At 34.5% G+C, this 19,549-nt stretch overlaps 1 protein-coding gene across 4 annotated transcripts in view; it reads right to left on the reverse strand.

Annotated features, from left to right (window-relative positions):
- The window catches only part of LOC138696179 (FK506-binding protein 15-like), a 296,343-nt gene that overhangs the window by 195,627 nt on the left and 81,167 nt on the right, over positions 1–19,549 (reverse strand). For all 4 annotated transcript variants that reach the window (XM_069820787.1, XM_069820785.1, XM_069820786.1 and 1 more), the window contains one exon: positions 15,274–15,445. In XM_069820787.1, the coding sequence (XP_069676888.1) occupies positions 15,274–15,445 (172 nt within the window). The remainder of the gene's footprint in view (positions 1–15,273; positions 15,446–19,549) is intronic.

Raw genomic sequence — 19,549 nt, forward strand, 5'->3', positions numbered from 1 at the left:
TTCAGCCATGGGGCAGGTCGGTGGATGGCATGTCTCTTCTTTAAAGGTACATGTTTGTCGAATAATTATATTATCATGTCATTAAAGGTGGCAACTTTTTCGTCAACTGTGATTAAATTAAAAATAGTATGCCATGGTATTTGTAGGGCGTCAGAAGTTAGTTGGTCATTGTTAATGCGTTCTAGATCTCTGTAAGTAATTATCTTTGCTGCAGTTTTCGGGCACAGCAAAAATAAGATCATGACCAGATATTCCTGGAACTGGTAACTATTCTGAAGTTAGAATTCTATAAGGATTATTCGTAATGATTAGGTCAATGAAAGTATCGGAAGTGAGTGTGTGATGAGTAGGATTGAGTGGAAGAATTGTCAGATTGAAAGTTTTGAACAAATTAAGGAGTTGCCTAAGTGATGCTGGTGCATCATCTTCGTCTATCACAAAGAAGAATTTCAAGAGTGGTTTCTGCAAGGAATGAAAAATATCTTATGACTGGATTATTTAGAGTTTGTTACAAGAGCAATGTGAAACAAGATTTGAAAATTTATGATCTGAGAGCTGTAGATAAGAGCAATGTGAAACAAGATTTGAAAATTTATGATCTGAGAGCTGTAGATACTTCAAAACTAGTGGTGCAGTCATGCACCTTTGCTGTCAATTTAAAAGGTTTGTGCAATGCTTCCTTACATGTACTGCGAAACGCCCCTGCTCTACTCTGCGCCATCTTAAAACTTTCTTGAAATTGGCAATGAGTTAAGATCGTCTCAATAACCTAGTTGTATTTTATGTTGACCACGAGAGTGCTAATTCCAAGGACATCGACCAAATTGTCAATGAGTTCACTGACCAAAATTCAGTGTGACACAACCATTTTGCCTTGTGCCGCCGTCACCCTCACCACCGCCGCCACCACCACCAACACCACAGCCACCACCACCTCCATCGCCACCGCCACCGCCGCTGCCACCACCATCATCACCACCACCACCACCACCACCACCACCACCACCACCACCACCACCACCACCACCACCACCAGGAATAGCAGTAGTAGTTTAGTCAACTGTCTGAAGACAGGTCTGAACCTCACAAGTGATACCACAAAGGCATCACTTACATGGCAACTAGGCCAGGGGATAGTGAACATGCTTATTTAAGTATGTCTAATGTATTTTTAATAATTTTTGTCACTATGCCAATTTTTAGTTATTATTAACATAATGTAAGAAATCGAACCAACTTTTCAGTCTATAGAAACAGTCTTCAAACAATTTATGGTACATAAAATGCAATAGAATTTAAAAAACAATATAACAGTTGTATGAACACGGTATTTGTTGAGCTTCTTTAATTATCATACATGTTTCGAGGATTGCATCTCCATCATCATTGATGTTGAAGACTGTAATGGAAATATTTAAAATTACTAACTACAATAATTACATAACATTTGTTTGAATTTAAAAAAAATGTTAAAAAAATGAGAATGTTTTAACTTTAAGCTACAATAATTACACAATATTATTTGTTTGAATTAAAAAAAATGTTTAAAAATGAGAATGTTTCAAATTTAAGTTGCAATAATTACACAATATCATTTGCTTGAATATTTTAAAATGTTAAAAAATTAGAATATTTTAAATTTGGGCTACAATGATTACACAATATCGTTTGTTTGAATTTAAAAGATGTTAAAAAATGAGAATGTTTTAAATTTACAAGTAGGATCTAGTGATATAAAAATTGAATTCACATGTTGTAAAATGTTTGAATTATCATAAGTTAAAAACACGTAAGATCATTTTACAAAAAAGAGACTAAGAATGAGAAGAGTGAACTTTTTATTTCGGAAAAATAATTTTGAAACATTGAAAAGAGATCCTATAAATCACTATCAGAAAATTTAAAAGATGATCTGAAAACAATAGACTTCACTCTTACGAATAAGGCAAAACGTTAATTAATTTCAATGAATCCACAGACTCCTAAAATGAGATTTTTACCGAAAATACATAAAACGGATATTCCCATTAGAACTATTGTAAACTTTCGTACAGCCCCAATTTACAATATTGCAAAATTTCTACAGGCATACTTGAATACTAAGTTTAAATTTCGTAACGATTATAGTATAAAAAAAATACCACAGAAATGATTAAATCTTAGAGAATCAACAGGTTACCGAAAATTGTAAAATAGTCTCATTTGATGTTACGAATATATACACCAACATTCCATCAATGGTACTGTTACGAAAATTGAATACAATTTAACAGAGTAGGGTATTAGTAAAATAGAAATTGAAGAAATAACAAGGTTACTATGCTTTTGTGAAGAACAAAATTATTTCACCTTCAACAATAAGTTCTATAAACAAATTGATGGTCTTCCTATGGTTTCCCCTATCAGGTATTTTGGCAGAGATTTCTCTTAATGAGAAAACAAATTCATAGAATCCAACACACAAAATATTATCAAATGGACATCCTACGTAGATGACACTCTTTTAATTTATCACGATACAGATTCTCAAAATTTATTAGATAACATAAATACTATGCACTCCAAGGTCCAGTTTACCAAAGAAGATGAAATAGACAAGACTTTACATTTTTTAGACATAACTATAGAAAGAAAGATCAACAATTACACAGTCTTGCCAATAGATTACTAATATCCCAATGTCAAAATTTGATTATAAAGAATTGGACACTATATACAAAATAGCGTAAGACAATGTCTTCAATACAACAATAGTCGACAAGATTATTTTGCATTCTGCGCCTCGTAGACCAGCGGTAGAGTGCTTGTTTAATGATTCAAAGGTTGTGGGTTCGGGCCTTCTTCAAGTTCCAGCTATTCAATGTGACTGGAAATCAGCTATAGTGGTACCCATACATAAAGCTGGAAATAAATTAGATGTCGGAAACTACAGACCGATTAGCCTTACATCTGTCGTATGTAAAGTCATGGAGCATTTGATATCGGATTATATTCGTCATGTTCTAAATGCGAAAGACTGGTTTTACAACCGCCAGCATGGTTTTAGGGAAGGCTTCTCATGTGATAGTCAAATTACGTCGCTGGTTCAGGATCTAGCTGAAGAGGTAGATAGAGGCGGAAGAATCGATGCAGTTGTGATTGATTTTTCGAAAGCATTTGATTTGGTGCCACATGACATATTAATAGATAAGTTAAGTAGGCTAGGAATAGATAAAAGAGTGGTGCTATGGATCAAAGAATTCTTAAAAGGTAGAACCCAGAGAGTTAGAATAGGTCATGAAATATCGGAAATTGGAAATATAAGTTCAGGGGTGCCACAGGGAAGCGTTCTGGGTCCATTACTCTTTATAATATACGTAAATGACCTATGCCAGAATATTACATCAAATGTGAGGCTATTTGCAGATGACTGCATTATCTATAAAAAGATTAGAAATAATTCAGATGTAGATGCTATTCAAACAGACTTGAACAAAATTTATAACTGGGCGTTAATGCATAGGATGAAAGTAAATGGTTCTAAAAGTAAATCTATAACATTTTGTAAAACCCAAGAGGAAACTAGTCTTAATTACGAATTCAGTGGTGTTGTAATTCCGCAAGTACAATGTTGTAAATACCTAGGAGTGTATTTAAACTCCAAACTTTCTTGGGGAGAGGATGTTGATAATGTTACGGGTAAAGCATGGAGGGCACTTCACTTTATTATGAGAATCTTGAGAAAGGCTAGCCCCAAATCGAGGGAAATAGCATATCTAACGTTAGTGCGACCGTTAATGGAATATGGAACTACATGTTGGGATCCCTATAGAATATATCAGATAAATTCCTTAGAAAGAATCCAGTATAGGGCAGCTAAATTTGTTAAAGGTAAAAGAGAAGATGGAAACGATACGATAAAAGAACTTAAATGGGAAACTTTGGAAAACAGACTTAGGAAAACTAGAATAACATCATTGTATAGAGCACATCTAGGTCAGAAAGCATGGGTAGACATAACGGCTCGGTTAGAAAAGCCAAAGTACTATGGTAGGAACGATCATGTTTTTAAAATCAAATGTAGGAAACAGAAAACGGATGTAGGTAAATTCTCATTTTTAAATAGAACTATAAATGATTGGAATGACCTACCTGCAGCGGTCTTTGAGGGCTGTCCTTCCTTAAGGAGATTCAAGAATAATTTAAAAAGTTGTGTATAAAGTGCAAATTAAAATTAAGGCGACATTTAACATTTAATTTTTTTAAGGTGACATGTATTTATTTAGCCTGACGAGTTACTTCCTTGGTTTGAATTGTAAATTATTTAAAAATAGCGTGTAAGAGGGCCTTAGACTAGAAATGTTTAGTTTAAATGTAGTTCTGTTTATAAGTACAGTATGCATAAGGGTGTAATTATCTGACTTATTTGAACTGTTGTATCAGTGAAGCGAGGTGAGTTAGTGAAGTTATGGTTTTACAGTGCAGTGAATAGTTCCGATCAGTGATAATTTATAGCGTCAATGAAATGTGTTCTATAGTGTCAGTGAAATGTGTTACAGAGTGTCAGTGAAATGCGTCATAGTGCCACTACAGTGAGTGAGATGAGAGTAAAGTGAAAGACTATTGAAACTTATGTAGGGCCTATACATAATAATGTAGGTTGTAATGTTTTTATTATTATTGTGTTAAATTATATTGTGTATTCTTATTGTATTGTGTATAAAATTGTAGGTCTATTGTGTATTGTATAATTGTATTGTGTATTGTAATTTTGTTGTGTATTGTTTATATTGTGTATACCACTGCCACCGGGTGCATGCCCACTTGCAGTGTAAATAAATACATACAAAAGCAATAATTGAAAATCTTTACACACTTGTCTAATATAAAAGAGAAAAAAGATCATATTACTTTTATTTCGCGGGTGCTCTTGTAAAGGGGTTTAAGTCAAATTGCAAGGTTTGTAAACTTCTCTCCTTTGGTACTGAACAAAACCCTTTTGTCACAAAATATGGAGCACTGTAACTGCATCATAGATGGAAGAATGACCTAACCTCTTTAACACAAGAGAAAAGTAATTGTGGATAGTTCAAATCTGTACTTATTCCAGTGTAGCCAAAACAACTTAACCCCCTTTACACGAGCACCTGCGATTTATTCTAATAAATACACGTATAATATTACTATTACTATTTTTAAAAAACTCAATTTCAACATTGCATACAGAACTAATAATTCCAGTGGCAAAATTGTATTCAATAAATTTAACAACAGAAACATCGACAAATTCAATTCATCAGGAGCATACAAATTAAGTTGTCAATTCCCAGATTGTATGCCACGTACGTAGGTCAAACAGGCAGAAATTTTAACATCAGGTACAAAGAACATAGAAACATTTCCCACGATATTCCCTGCTCCGCTTTTAGTGATCACATATATAATAATTAACATTATTTTACAGATATCAACTCAGATATGGAAATTTCGCATATAAACAAAAAAGGAAAGATGTTAAACATTTTAGAATCCATTGAAATACACAAAGATAAATACGCCAACCCTCTTAATCTCAATTAAAAAATTATTTATGAGACAAACATTCTCTTTGATCAATATATCACTTCAGAATTAAACAAAAAAGAATAACGTAGTCACAGAGTCATCATAATTCCTGACATAACTTACACAATAGTCAGTTTACATCATATCATGCAGAAGGGTACATATCTGAAATTGTTCTGGTGAGTCAACCAACCAAGTTGTACTTTTGGTCATTCTTAGTCCCTTTTTTGTAAAATGATCTTTAGTGTTTTTAACTTTTACGATAATTCAAACATATTACAATATGTCAATTCAATTTTTATATCAGTAGTTCCTACTTGTAAATTTAAAACATTCTCATTTTTTAACATTTTTTAAATTCTAACAAATGATACTGTGTAATCATTGTAGCTCAAATTTAAAATATTCTCATTTTTTAACATTTTAAAACATTCAAACAAATGATATTGTGTAATTATGGCAGCTTAAATTTAAAACATTGTCATTTTTTAACATTTTAATTCAAATAAATAATATTGTGTAATTATTGCAGATAGATAATTTTGTATCAACAAAAGGCGCCCTAAATAAGGGTTCGATAGATTGGCCTACTAATCAATTTACAATGAACAATAAGCAAAAACAATTATATAATATATGTGACAATTTGAAAGAAAAAAACATTTAGATAAATGATAAGAAAACATAGGAAATCATTTACAATAAAAGTTTCTTGGGTACAAATGATTACTAATTATAGCTAAGGATGATTTTAACACACGAGATCCTTGGCATCAATCATTGCATCAGAAATTTTAAATTAAGTTGATTTAAAGTTTCTCATGGGATCGTGCCACAGGCACCGAACATGAGCTCAAAAACTGTCCAATGTGTGATGTGGTATTGTGCTCCGAGATGCTGACAACAAGGTTCATATATGACTAAAGTTGAAACATTCTCATTTTTTACCATTTTTTTTTAAATTCAAACAAATCATATGTAATCATTGTAGTTAGTAATTTTAAATATTTCCATTACAGTCTTCAACATCAATGATGATGGGGATGCAACTCCTGAAACATGTATGATAATTAAAGAAGCTCAACAAACACACGTGTTCATACAACTGTTATATGTTGTTGTCGTCATTGTTGTTGTCTGCTAATGCTGAATTTCTAATAATGAAATCATTAATTCCCTTGCTTTCCAGTATTTTTCACTCAAGGACGCCAAGTTCATAGTGACTGGGCAGTGTTGAAGATGATCTTGATCCATTTTCTCTTGAAGATCACATAAGGGACAGAGTGGTGAAGGATATATTCCAATTCTGTGGAGATGTTTGGCCAAGCAGTCGTGGCCTGTAAACAGTCTAAAAATTGCAACTGCATTCTTCCTTGGGTATACAGGGACGTTTTGGATTGAGACAGATTCCCACCTTTTATTTATGGAAATTTAGAGATGATGATTTGTTATAATTTTGTGGTATTGCAATAATCATTCTTTTTGTTGCATAATAGGATAATTGTGTAGCAAGTTTTTTAATAATACTACAGCCCTTTTTGGCAAGATAATCAACAGCACCATTGTCAGTCAATCCACAATGTGCTGGTATCCATTGAAAAACTATTTTTTTCTTAGTTTACTGAAGTGAAATAGACATTTCCAGCACTCAAGAATTTGTTGACTTTTTGGTGTTAAAGTGGATGTTAAGCTAAAATGGATGCTTTTGAGTCAGAAAGAATTACTGCTTGCTGGAATTGAGCTATTCTGTACAGAAGATTTTGAAGTGTTGTACATATGGCCTCGACTTCTCCATCAAAATTTGTAGTACCAAATCCAAGGGGTTTGTAAAAGGAGAACAGACAGCATGTAGCTCCAGCACCTGCTCCGATTTGATTTGTTAGCAAGGAGCCATCAGTAAAAAATATGGAGCCATTGTTGCTCTGGGAATCTTGTATGAATTGTTTCTAAGGCTAATGATTTCACTATGTCTTTTGGGGTGTTATCTTTTTTTAACATCTTCCAGTAGATCTGTATAATGTTGAATATCTAGCGTTTGTATTGGGTTTACTTTAAGAAGCATATTTTCTTTGTTATGAGGGAGAGTATATGATTATATCTCGTTACCAGAATATTGTACGAAATGGAAACATAAAAATTGGAGATTTATCCTTCAAAGAGATGGAAAAATTCAAATATCTTGGAGCAACAGTAACAAATACAAGTAACACTTGGGATGAAATTAAATGCAGAATAAATGTGGGAAATTCGTGTTATTATTCAGTTGAGAAGCTTTTGTCATCTAGTCTGCTGTCAAAAAATCTGAAAGTTAAAATTTATAAAACAGTTATATTACCGGTTGTTCTGTATGGTTGTGAAACTTGGACTCTCATTTCGAGAGAGGAACAGAGATTAAGGGTGTTTGAGAATAAAGTGCTTAGAAAGTTACAGGAGAATGGAGAAAGTTACACAATGCAGAACTACACGCATTGTATTCTTCACCTGACATAATTAGGAACATTAAATCCAGACGTTTGAGATGGGCAGGGCATGTAGCATGTATGGGCGAATCCAGAAATGCACATAGAGTGTTAAGGCTGATTCACAATAAATCGGGAACGGAAACGACAACGAGAACGAGAACGGAAATAATGTTAAAATATATGTATTTAAATGTAAACATTCACAATAGTTAATTATGAATGCTCACATGTAAATACATTTATTTTAACAGTATTTCCGTTCTCGTCCCTGTTGTCGTTTCCATTCCCGGTTTATTGTGAACCAGCCTTTAGTTGAGAAACCGGAGGGAAAAAGACCTTTGGGGAGGCCGAGACGCAGATGGGAGGATAATATTAAAATGGATTTGAGGGAGGTGGGATATGATGATAGAGACTGAATTAATCTTGCACAGAATAGGGACCGGTGGCGGGCTTATGTGGGGGCAGCAATGAACCAGCGGGTTCCTTAAAAGCCATAAGTAAGTAAGTAAGTAAGTAAGTAAGGAGGAAGAGTTATCTGTTTTTTGATATCGTGAACTTTAGAGAGAAAACTTTCCTATGTTTTGAGATTTGTTGTAAAATTTTTTGTCTGCCAAGTGTTGAAGGGCAGTCTAATTAACTTTTCATGCTGTATAACAGCAATCTTTGGGGTTCGTATTGAAGAGGTTGTTGGTTTGTTAGTATTTCCATAGCTGCTATTGGGGTAGATTTTACAGTCCTTGTGATTAGTTTAAGGCTTTGATTGAGGAAACATTAGATTGTGTTAAGGTTTTCTGTTATAAGAACTTCACCACAACATGTGAATAAAGGTTTTATACACACATTATATGTTGAATTTAGTGTATCTCTTGAGAATCCCCATTTTTTCCCTGACAGTCTTTTCAATAGTGACAGGCGCCTTTCAGCTTTTTGTCTTATGTATTTTAAATGTGTTTTCCGCGTAAGTTTAGTGTCAAATATCATTCCTAAATATTTTGCTGTTTGTGTTTCTGCTAAGGATTTTCCATTAAGGGTTAGTTTTATGGTTAATGGTTTTTTCCGTAATGAAAAAATTTGGTAATTGGATTTGAGAGTGTTTATTGTCATTGAATTTTTGGACGACCACCATTTTAAGGTATTCAATGATTGTTGTACTTTCTTTTCCTTTGTAAGGCTTTTAGTTTTTGGAGTGGAATCCCATATTACAAGATCGTAGGCAAAGAGTGCACATTTTACTCCAAATTCTTGGAATGTACTTGGCAAATCATTGATATAAATGTTAAACAACTGTTATATTGATTTTTTTAATTTTATTGCATTTTATGAATTTTAATGAACACTGTTGAAAATTGACCAAATTGTGTATTTTACTGTCAATTTATAGTCCAGTATTAATGTGATATTACAACACCTATCATAAAGTTCAAAATTTAAATTAAATGCTGAAATGTCTCTCGACAGAAAAACTGCTGCAACTTACTGAAGAGTCTAAGTCAGTGTTTTTCAATCTTTTTCAACATGTGGCACACTAAAGGTGTAATTTAAAACCTCATGGCACACTCATATAGGCCTACTCTAAACCAGTGGTTCTTTTTCAACACGTGGCACACTAAAGGTGTAATTTAAACCTCACAGCACACTCATACAGGCCTACTCTAAACCAGTGGTTCTCAACAAGGGGCGAATTTTGAGGGTTTTAGGAAGAAAATATTTACTGAATGCGGACTAGCGCTGTGTTCACTAAAAGTTGACTCTTGTGGACTCACTTTTTTATCACTCTTTTCACTTTTACTTTTCAAATGTTTGCTATGACAACTTTTACTATTTTCATTTTCTCACAGCACACCAGTGGATCATTTGCGCCACACCAGTTGAAAATGGCTGGTCTAAACGCACATGCTTGGGTTTTCATTAATACTAATTTGATGATGACTAAAGTTTTCAGGTTAATTAATTTCTTATTGTGAATAATCTATCTGAAAATTGGTATTAGCCATTATGTTGCTGAGCCCACAGAATTTATAAAACTATACCCAGGAACCTTGCACTTGATATTGATCTGAATGAAGGGGGGGGGGGGGGAGAGCAATAGTGAATAGTTTATTGGTTGAGTTGTTTGGACTTTTTCCATTGCTAATTTTCAAAAATTGTAGCACATTTCGAAGAGTGGATCTCTCTTCGTCAGGTGAAAACCTACTGTGGGGATCGTTACAAACAGCTAGCCTGTATGACTGATTGACGACCATCAAGTCAGTGCGAAATATAAAGACAGAACACACGATGTCATAAGCTGTTGTAACATGAAATATTGTGGCAACAGTGCTGAAAGATTCTAGTTGCCTCAGGAGTGCACGTGCGTATCCAGTGCAACACGGGGCAAGAGGGAGGCGCGGGGACGGGAGCCCAAGCTTCAGTGGATGCTGAGGCGCAGCGCGGAATGGAGGGGACTGACGTAAGAAAGCGGAACTTGGGCTTCAGCGGATGGAAGCAAGGAAGCGGCTGGAAGTAAAATGTTGTGGAAACCTAGAGGCTTCGCGACAGAACATTCGAGAACGTGTGATATAATAAATAAAAGCGTGAGCAGCCTTCGAGTCAGTTTAGTTTGTCAGCTGTGAGAGAGCTACCTAGTCTTCAAGCAAAGTGAACTTGTGTAGGTCTGCAACCGTGGCAGCATCCAGGCAAGTGCAGCGTATCTGGAACTTACAAGTGGTTGGTGAAGAACATTTTCTTGTCCTGAATTAAATGACTCTATTTGGCCAGTTATTTTTTATATAATGATTATTTTTATCTCTGCTATTCCACTTGCACAAGAAGCAGCAAAATTTAGTATAGCCAAGCTGTAATCCAAGTAAGATAGCTATTACTTTCAAATCCCCACATATCTGCCAAGAAAAATTGTCATACTTGATAGTAAGAGCTTCATATTCTCATAATTTTCCTTCGTACCAACTGCGTGGGCTAAAGGAATGGATGGATATTTGTTTCCATTATGTAGTAACACTTCTTTCAAACTTGTTTTCGAGCAGTCTGTGAACAAACATTAATCCTCAGGTTTATGCTCAACATCCAATGACTATAACAAATTCTCAACATCGTTCCAGAAAACTAGGTCCTCCTCTTTAGAAAACAAATGATCAAATTCCTTTTGGCATTGCGGAAGAAACTTATTTTGGTGTCACTGTGCAGCAGCTTCCAGCCTTTCAATCTTGAGGCGAGTAATTCTGCCTTGCTTTTACTTAAACCAAGATTCCAACCAAATCATTTAAATCCTTCTCTGTTAGAAAGTGAGGTTCATTTATAGCAGGGCTGGGCACATTACGTGATTCTAAGAAATGAGCACTGTTTACTTTGAAGAGCAATTCTCCCAAGCAGTGTGACGCTTGCATACTGTACATCACTCGCTGTCATTGCAGTGGTTGACTCTGCAGTAGGATGGCGAACTTTGAAGGTGCATCTGCCTCAGAAGCTGTATGTCAGACGAAAACCTAAATTATATTTTGAGATTGAACATGGCTAATTCATTTGTAACAAACACTGAATGGCTTCTGCAAATGAAACGACCTCATAAGTCTCGGAAAACAGTCACATAGTTATCTTGTTATTCAGTTTCAAGAAGTTTTGTTTCAAACAGAAAATATTTATTTATTTCAGATCGATAGAAGTAAGATTTTGTTTCAATAGTTTATTCATCCAAAAGAAAAGTGTAAGAAAATGTTTATTAATAATTTTCTTCTTGTGTTTCTGATTGAGATCTTTTATTACATATATTTATATTATTAATACCTTATGTAATTGTTAAAGCACTGTGCATATAGATTGTGTAAATAAGCCTAATGATTTGTGTGTACTTAGAGCGAAGTTTATTTCATTAAATTAATAATAGTGTTACAAAATCTATACTGTACAATGGATTGATATAATATCCTTAGAAACTATTATGTACTGACAGACTGAATGAACAGAACAATCGTGGCTCTTGTTATATTAATGCAGGGAAAGTAACTGTAATGTGAGTCTGCCACTGAGTGAGTGTTCTGCTATGGATTGGAATTGAAGAGCCTTGCGGAGCAAGAGCAGTTCCGGCCAGCTATACAGAGCCACTCTCATGCCCAGCGCTGATTTATAGTATCATCTTCTACGAAATCTGGATCATTCTGCATTCATTCTGAACATCAGGAACACTTTGAATTACTTCAGTCAATGTTATGTCATCTGATGGAGTTGGTATGGGAAATCCCAGTCCATGAAGAACCTGTCGAATTGCAGAATCTAAAGATTGATATTTAACAATGTGTCTGGACTTCGAATTTATTCCAGATATATTTATCAAGCAGAAGTAGCAGTCTGATAAATGATCAGAATAGCAGTCTGTCAAATTATCCTTAGATTCGCGCTATGTCATAGTAGTAGTAGTAGTAGTAGTAGCAGTAGTAGTTCATTTTGCCTGGCAGAGATAAGGCCATAAGGCCTTCTCTTCCACTCAACCAGGTTTCAATAATGAAATACAAAATTAAATTACAAAACAACACAAAAGAAGATATCTTAGAAATTACATAAAATATAGTAGAAAATTATAAATCAGTTACATAATATAAAATTACAAATAGTCAAGAACTGTTACATAATATAAGGACAATATAAAATAAAGTAGAAAATTACACATAATCAAAATCAGTTACATAACATAAGGGGAAAACACACACACACACACACACGCACACGCACGCACACACACGCACCCACACACACGCACACACACACAATTTATAAGACTTAAAGTGCTAGAGATAAATTCGACGATTAATTCACTTGAGACATAGTATACAGTTAATATATTAATAGGAAAATACATGTGGGTTACAAGACATAAAATGTCGATTAGCAAAGTCGTACTGAATGGCATACAAATACAAATGATTAAATAATATAACAAGATAATAAAAAAAGGAAAAGAAAAAAAAGAGAGAGGAGAAAAAAAATAACAACTTGGTCATTTAAAACTATTTAGAAATTTCCGCAAGAGTCTAGTTCTGTTCAATAAAAACATTCTTAAGTAGAGTGTACTTAAAAGATTTTAGACTCCGACTGCTCATGATTTCCTGTGACAAGAAATTCCAGGAACGGGCTGTGTATATTGTGAAGGAAGCAGAGTAGAGAGATGTTTGATGATATGGAATTGATAGAACAAAGTTATGCTGTGAACGTGTATCACGATTGTGGTGGGATGCTAAATGTGTGAAGCGAGGAACTAGGTAAATAGGTGTGGAATTATTTAAAATCTGATGCACCAAACAGAGTGAATGAACTGAACGTCTCTCCCATAAACGAAGCCAAGATAATTGAAAGAAATACTCGGAGACATGATCATAGCAACGGCTGTTAAAAATGAAACGAACACAAGCATTATGAACACGCTGAAGCATCAATGACAATTCAACACTAAGGTCACTATACAAAACGTCGCAATAGTCAAAGTAAGGCATCAACAGGGTCTGTATCAAGATCTGTTTCAGTTTAGAAGGAAAGAAATTTTTCAGTCTTTTCAGTGAATGCAAGATTGAGAAAGTTTTCTTACAGACATATTTTACCTGTGCATTCCAGCTGAGATTCGAGTTGAAATGGAAACCTAAGTTTTTAACGGTAGTACTGAATGGTATTATAGTATTATTTAAAGTCACTGGCAAAAGTGTATTAATGGCGATGAAAGATAGTAATCTTTGATGTCCTAGTAGGTTACTTGCGTTTTCCCTGGATTAAGGTTTAGCCCACATTTTCTAGCCCAGCTGTGTAAGATCATGATTTAATTTTGTTAGGCTATCATAGGGACTGCAAACGACATATTATGACTGGATCCTTTTAACCAGCCAGTTAATAGTGTTACACATTTGGCACAACAGATTTTCGGGGCCATGTCTTGTTCTGGTCTATTTTGTTGTTAAAATAACAGTCATAAGCTCTTCTAACTAGATGAATAAAATTTAGACTGCGCTTTTAAAGTGAGCTCACCACACATGTAACAGAAGTTGTTTCTATCATTAAGACACTTTCGAGATATGTTTCTTATACACTATACACTTATACACTATTCCTTATAATGCACTATTAGATACGGTATTATACACTTCTATCAAATTCAATTGACAACAAAAGAGAGCACAGGAGTAGCTTCTTTCCTCAAAGAAAGGGTCTATTCATCTGGAAACTTTACCTTAAAATCACAGTTCTGTGAGGGAAATGTCATTGTTGTTATTCGTGAATTCACAGGCAACAGTCATCAAATGTTGTAAGTCAATTATTGACATAATGGAAAGAAATATAAATGTAAAATACTCCTAATCAGCACGTTATATACCACAAATGCTAATAAACGGGAAAAAATTTATTTAAAAAATTTAAAAAAATGGTGGGTGATGGAAAATTTCTGACTTCATTTTTGGAATCAGCAGATAGCAATACATTATGAAACACCCGAAATTATTTATTTAACAAAATCATTGTTGACCAGTGAATCGATTTAAATATTGTAGAGTGAACTGTTTTCAATGTTTTTTGGTTAAATACTAAATAAATGCAATAATTATTATAAATTCGGATTATCATGAGACTGAAAAACGTGATGTGACTGAATTGAATGTTCTAATAAGCATAAACATCTTTTCATTTCCTTATAAAATGTTTAATACAATTGGCATGAAAACATGTTACTCTATCAAAATACTTTAAAAAAATGATATATTGCAAGCTTTCCAACATATTATCCTGAAAAAAAGCACTGAAAAATCTAAACTGACTTTCTATGTTAATCCATTAACTCAATGCCAAAAAGTACAAAAACAACACAATTTACATATAAACTTAAGTTCCATACTCCAAGGCTCATTAAGAATACTTCCAAGTCGTTACATAATACTGGGCAAGACTGCCCACAAAGGGTCAAGGACGACTAGTCAATTGCCGACTTTATGTTCACATGGCTCAGTACAGGTGAAGGAACATCCAACAACTATGAAGGTATCACGTGCTTAGCACAATGATTCTTTCCTCCTCCCCAGCTGTTAGCGCTGGCTTGCGGAACTGGATTTTACTACCTACTATAGCTCCCCAAATTCATAATGATATTCAGTAGATACCACCCCATACACTGCATGAAATTTCATAAGAAAAACTGTTTCCCTATCCGGACTAATTCCTAATACGAGTACAGGAATGACGCCTTAGACCACAACACTATGGTGCAGGGTAGAGCTGATATAACTGTTTAAAAACTTGCCTCAGTCTCCTCAGAGTCACTGGGATTACACGCAATGGCACCCTTGAGAGGAAGAGTTGCTTGTCCCATCCTTGCCATTCGAGATATGATGCTTGCCTTGTGTGTCCTTGGACTATTTGTGAGGGCTTCTGATATAGATGCTCCCCGAGCCTTGATGCTTGTGTCATCAGTGCTAAAATGTTAAACATTTGGTTAACAATCCACTTCACTTCAAATTAAATTCTGAATTATGAAACAAAACTCTTACTGCAAAAGAATAGCTAACAACACAATATATAGTGAATCATCATTGAGTCATAATTTCTCCTTATGACATAGGTATTCAATTTGTCTCCTCGAGAAAAAAACTGTTTTTTTCCAATTTGAGCCAAAAGGGGTCACATTTGTTAAACCATTAGACAGAGTCATTATGTGTCTACAAAGAAAAGTGTTCATGATATTAAAAGCCTTGCAGATGGAAACAAAAGACCAACTGTAAATAAGTTCAGTACCAGAAAATATCGGTTAAATTATTAAACGAAATTATGGTTTAATCCTAAGCTAAATAAAAATTTACCAAGTATATATGCAAATATATCTACGAAAAGTACTTGATTTGTAAATAAATCTGGAAAAAATATAGCAATCATTGAAATATGGGATCAGTAATCAATCAATATCTATATATGAGGCCAAAGCCGTATACCAAAATGACAAAGGAATGACATCTGTATTATCTGATATAGGAGAAAGTCAATGTTCACTTATTTATATATAACACACGGAGTAAGTCCCCTGCAATTGGCAAGCATCATGATCATGACTATGTAGTCTGGTCTTGGTAGAGAATGAAGGTTCAGAAATATTGTGGATAGGAGAACATCAATCATACAGGAATGGGTATTTAAGAGGAGGTTGTCAAGTGCAAAACTCGCCTTATCCAAAATTAAACAAAAATAAAAAGAGTTATATATGGGATACTGTACTTCTTGCAGCTCTCTACCTCCTGATATACTCAGTTTGTGCAAATCTTGTCTCAATCCTTTTCCACAGAGCTCAGAAAACTACTATCAATGCAAAACTGTCCATATCCATAATGGTGGTTCGTGCAAAACAAAATCTGATCCATCTTACAATTTACAGCAAAATTCTTGTTATCCAATATTTGCTGTACTAGCATTAAGAAATATGAAGAGTAAAACTCGTCTTATCAAATGTCTTCCTTCCAGCGAAACAGACCTGCAGTTCGTTACGTTCGGCTAAGGACAAATGTGACCGATTATCGACTATTGGACTTCACAGGATCCCGTGCGTGCTCCTATGGCTCAGTATACATACTCATAGGAACAACTCAACGTAGTTTCAAGACCCGAATTTCTGAACATGGAAGAAACTGCTTAGGCCACATAGATAAGTCAGCAGTAGCCGAAAACGCGTATAAAGAGGGGGATCACAACATCAGGTTTGAGGACACTGACATCTTAAGTGGGACGCCACACTTCTATGCCAGATTACATCGAGAGGCCATTGAAATCTACAAACACAAGAACAACTTCAATCGGAAGGAAGGCCTTAAAGATAGTCAAGCATGGTACCCAGCCCTGAGAAACACACGCATTAAATCATTCATTTAACAGCCGAACATGATGGTAGCTCATCACAACACATGTTTTGTTGTTCTATGTCGTGCAGTCCATCTCATCATCCCTGTCACATTAAAGTATGTACATAGGTTTGTTGTCCTGTGTGGTACACCTTCACTGTATCTTATTAACCCTCCCATACTGCAGTAAGCATGTAGGTCTGTTGTTTTGTGTAGTGCATTTCAGTCCTGTTACACTGAAGTGCGTAAGCAGGTTTGTTGTTCTGTATAGTGTGCATTCTGTCCATTGTATCAACACTACAGTATTACAGTGCAATACAGTAGGTATGTACGTGGGTTTGTTCTTTCTCTGTAAGTTTATCAATCAAGTATGAACTACGAAATCGCTGAGCTGACTAACATGATAATGTGTTACAGTGAGACTAGAGAAAATGGAAAGAAAAACTCATTGCATCTACGAGCAGTGCTTTCCTAACAGAAGACATCCACACCACAGTACCATAACTGCTCAAATTCATCAATATCTTTGAGAGATGGGGAATCTTCGTCCTCAGCATGTTAGTAGGAGAAGACATGGTGTGAGGAGTTGGGCAACACGATTCTTTTGCAGAAGTCAATTCCAACAATTCAATCATACATTACAAATTGATTCTAACGATTTGTTCACAATTCTTCTCAGTCTGTGATTCCAACTATTCTTTTGAATCATCAACGAACGACTCACAGGACTTTTCCCTTAGCAAATCACAGGTAGAACAAAAACGACCTACACTTCTCACATAGATGGCATGAGAGGTTAGACAATGGATGGTCTCTTTCTGATTGGCTGGAACCATTTATCATGACCTCCATTAGTCTACAAAATTATCCAAGATAGTGTCTCCTAATTTGCTATTGTAGATAGAGTCCCAGATGCTTCTACAACATAAAACAAATTGATATTTTATTTAATTTTGGAGTACATCATCATGTAGGATTAATTTCTTGTAAATAAAACATAAATTACAGCCTTTTTTATTTTCTCTCTTAAAATTAGGGTGCATGCATCCGATGGTGCAGAGTATTCGCGTATATATGGTACTATCGGTACTTATTTTTAATTTAAAGAAATTACGTACTCACCCATGTCAAGCAGCAGATGCTGGAACTGTCTACCTAAATGCACGTGTATTTTTTTGGTGATTGTAGGCCTATGGGTCATTTCATCTCAAATCGAACAAAAGTGATTAGAAAATAACCTCATGTCTTTTAAAAATAATATTTTACACATTAGTGATGAATCAAGACATAAAAACTTCTGCAGGGTATGAACCCTCTATTACCAATAGTTACCCGTATTTTTAAAATATTAATTAAGTAAAAACCCATCCTTAAACTGAAATATATATCTGGTACTATGCACTGCTGGAAAATAAGTGAAAATTGTGCATGAACTTCTTATATGAGAATCTCTAATGTTACATGCCAATATTTATTACTTTAATTAGAGAGGTGTTATTTCATTACAACTTATTTTAAAGAGATGTAGCCACTTTAAAAATTGCAAATAAATGTTGTCATAATCTACTTTAAAACTGGAATAATATTATCAATTTTAAAAAATATGGCATGATAACAGGAATGGAGGAAAAAATGAAAACGTTCCGTAAAAATTAAGTTTCCCGCACAGAGGCTGGTAAGCATAAAGAGAACAGCTAGTAATGTTATCAGTTCGTGAGTAAAACAAAATAAAACTGCTCATCTAGTGATGCATCCTAGTGTATTTTCTTCCTAGCCTAATAATTGATATACATAGTACATGGCTTAATAAACACAAATATGTCAACAGCATTTAAAAAATGACTGAGTTCTTTACTTTAAAAATTCAAATTTACCCTAACTTAATATTCTTGCAAAATATGAACACTATCAGTGATAAATTACTCACTTTTTTTTTTGCATGAAGCTTTTTCTCACCATTCTCCATCAGCATACAAAATTTCAGTTTACAATAAAAATGTAAAAGACTTGTCATATTTCATATAAATTTCGTGAAATGAAAAGTTTCAAAATGAAAAACGAAAAAGATGATAAAGTGCCGATAATTATATCAAATATAACTCTAGATGACACTGGACACAGGCTGAAAAATTCCTGTAAAAATATATTTGGTGTCTCTGGGAAAATGGGATTTTCCTATTTCCATACAAGAGGCTACAAAGTTACTTAAGTTGAAACTGTATAAAATTACTGTACTGCAAGTGCTTAAAATGGGTGATCCAGTACTTAGGGGTAGATTTTGTGAATGGATTCTGAATAAAGAGCATGATGGACAAATTGATCCTAATCTCATTTTGTTTTCGAATGAAGCTTGGTTCCTCTTAAACATGGTTATGTTAATATGCAAAACAACCGATAATGGAGTTCTGAAAACCTATCTTCTCCATGAAGAACCCATTCATGACCAAGAAAACTAGAATGTGGTATGTACACTCAGCAGTGACAGAATAACAGGCTCAATTTAAGTAATTATATATGTGCAAAATATTTTTCAACCCTTTTTTGCAGAATTAAATGTGAGGGAATTGGGTTCTGCCTTTTTCCAATAAGACTATGTATGCAAAAACACATACAGCTAATTTTCCTTGCAGGCAATTCATGTAGTATTCGATGACAGAGTCATCACTAACAACATATGACTCCCTCAATCCCTTG

Source organism: Periplaneta americana, chromosome 3 (genome assembly GCF_040183065.1).
Source record: "Periplaneta americana isolate PAMFEO1 chromosome 3, P.americana_PAMFEO1_priV1, whole genome shotgun sequence".
Lineage (NCBI taxonomy): Eukaryota > Metazoa > Arthropoda > Insecta > Blattodea > Blattidae > Periplaneta > Periplaneta americana.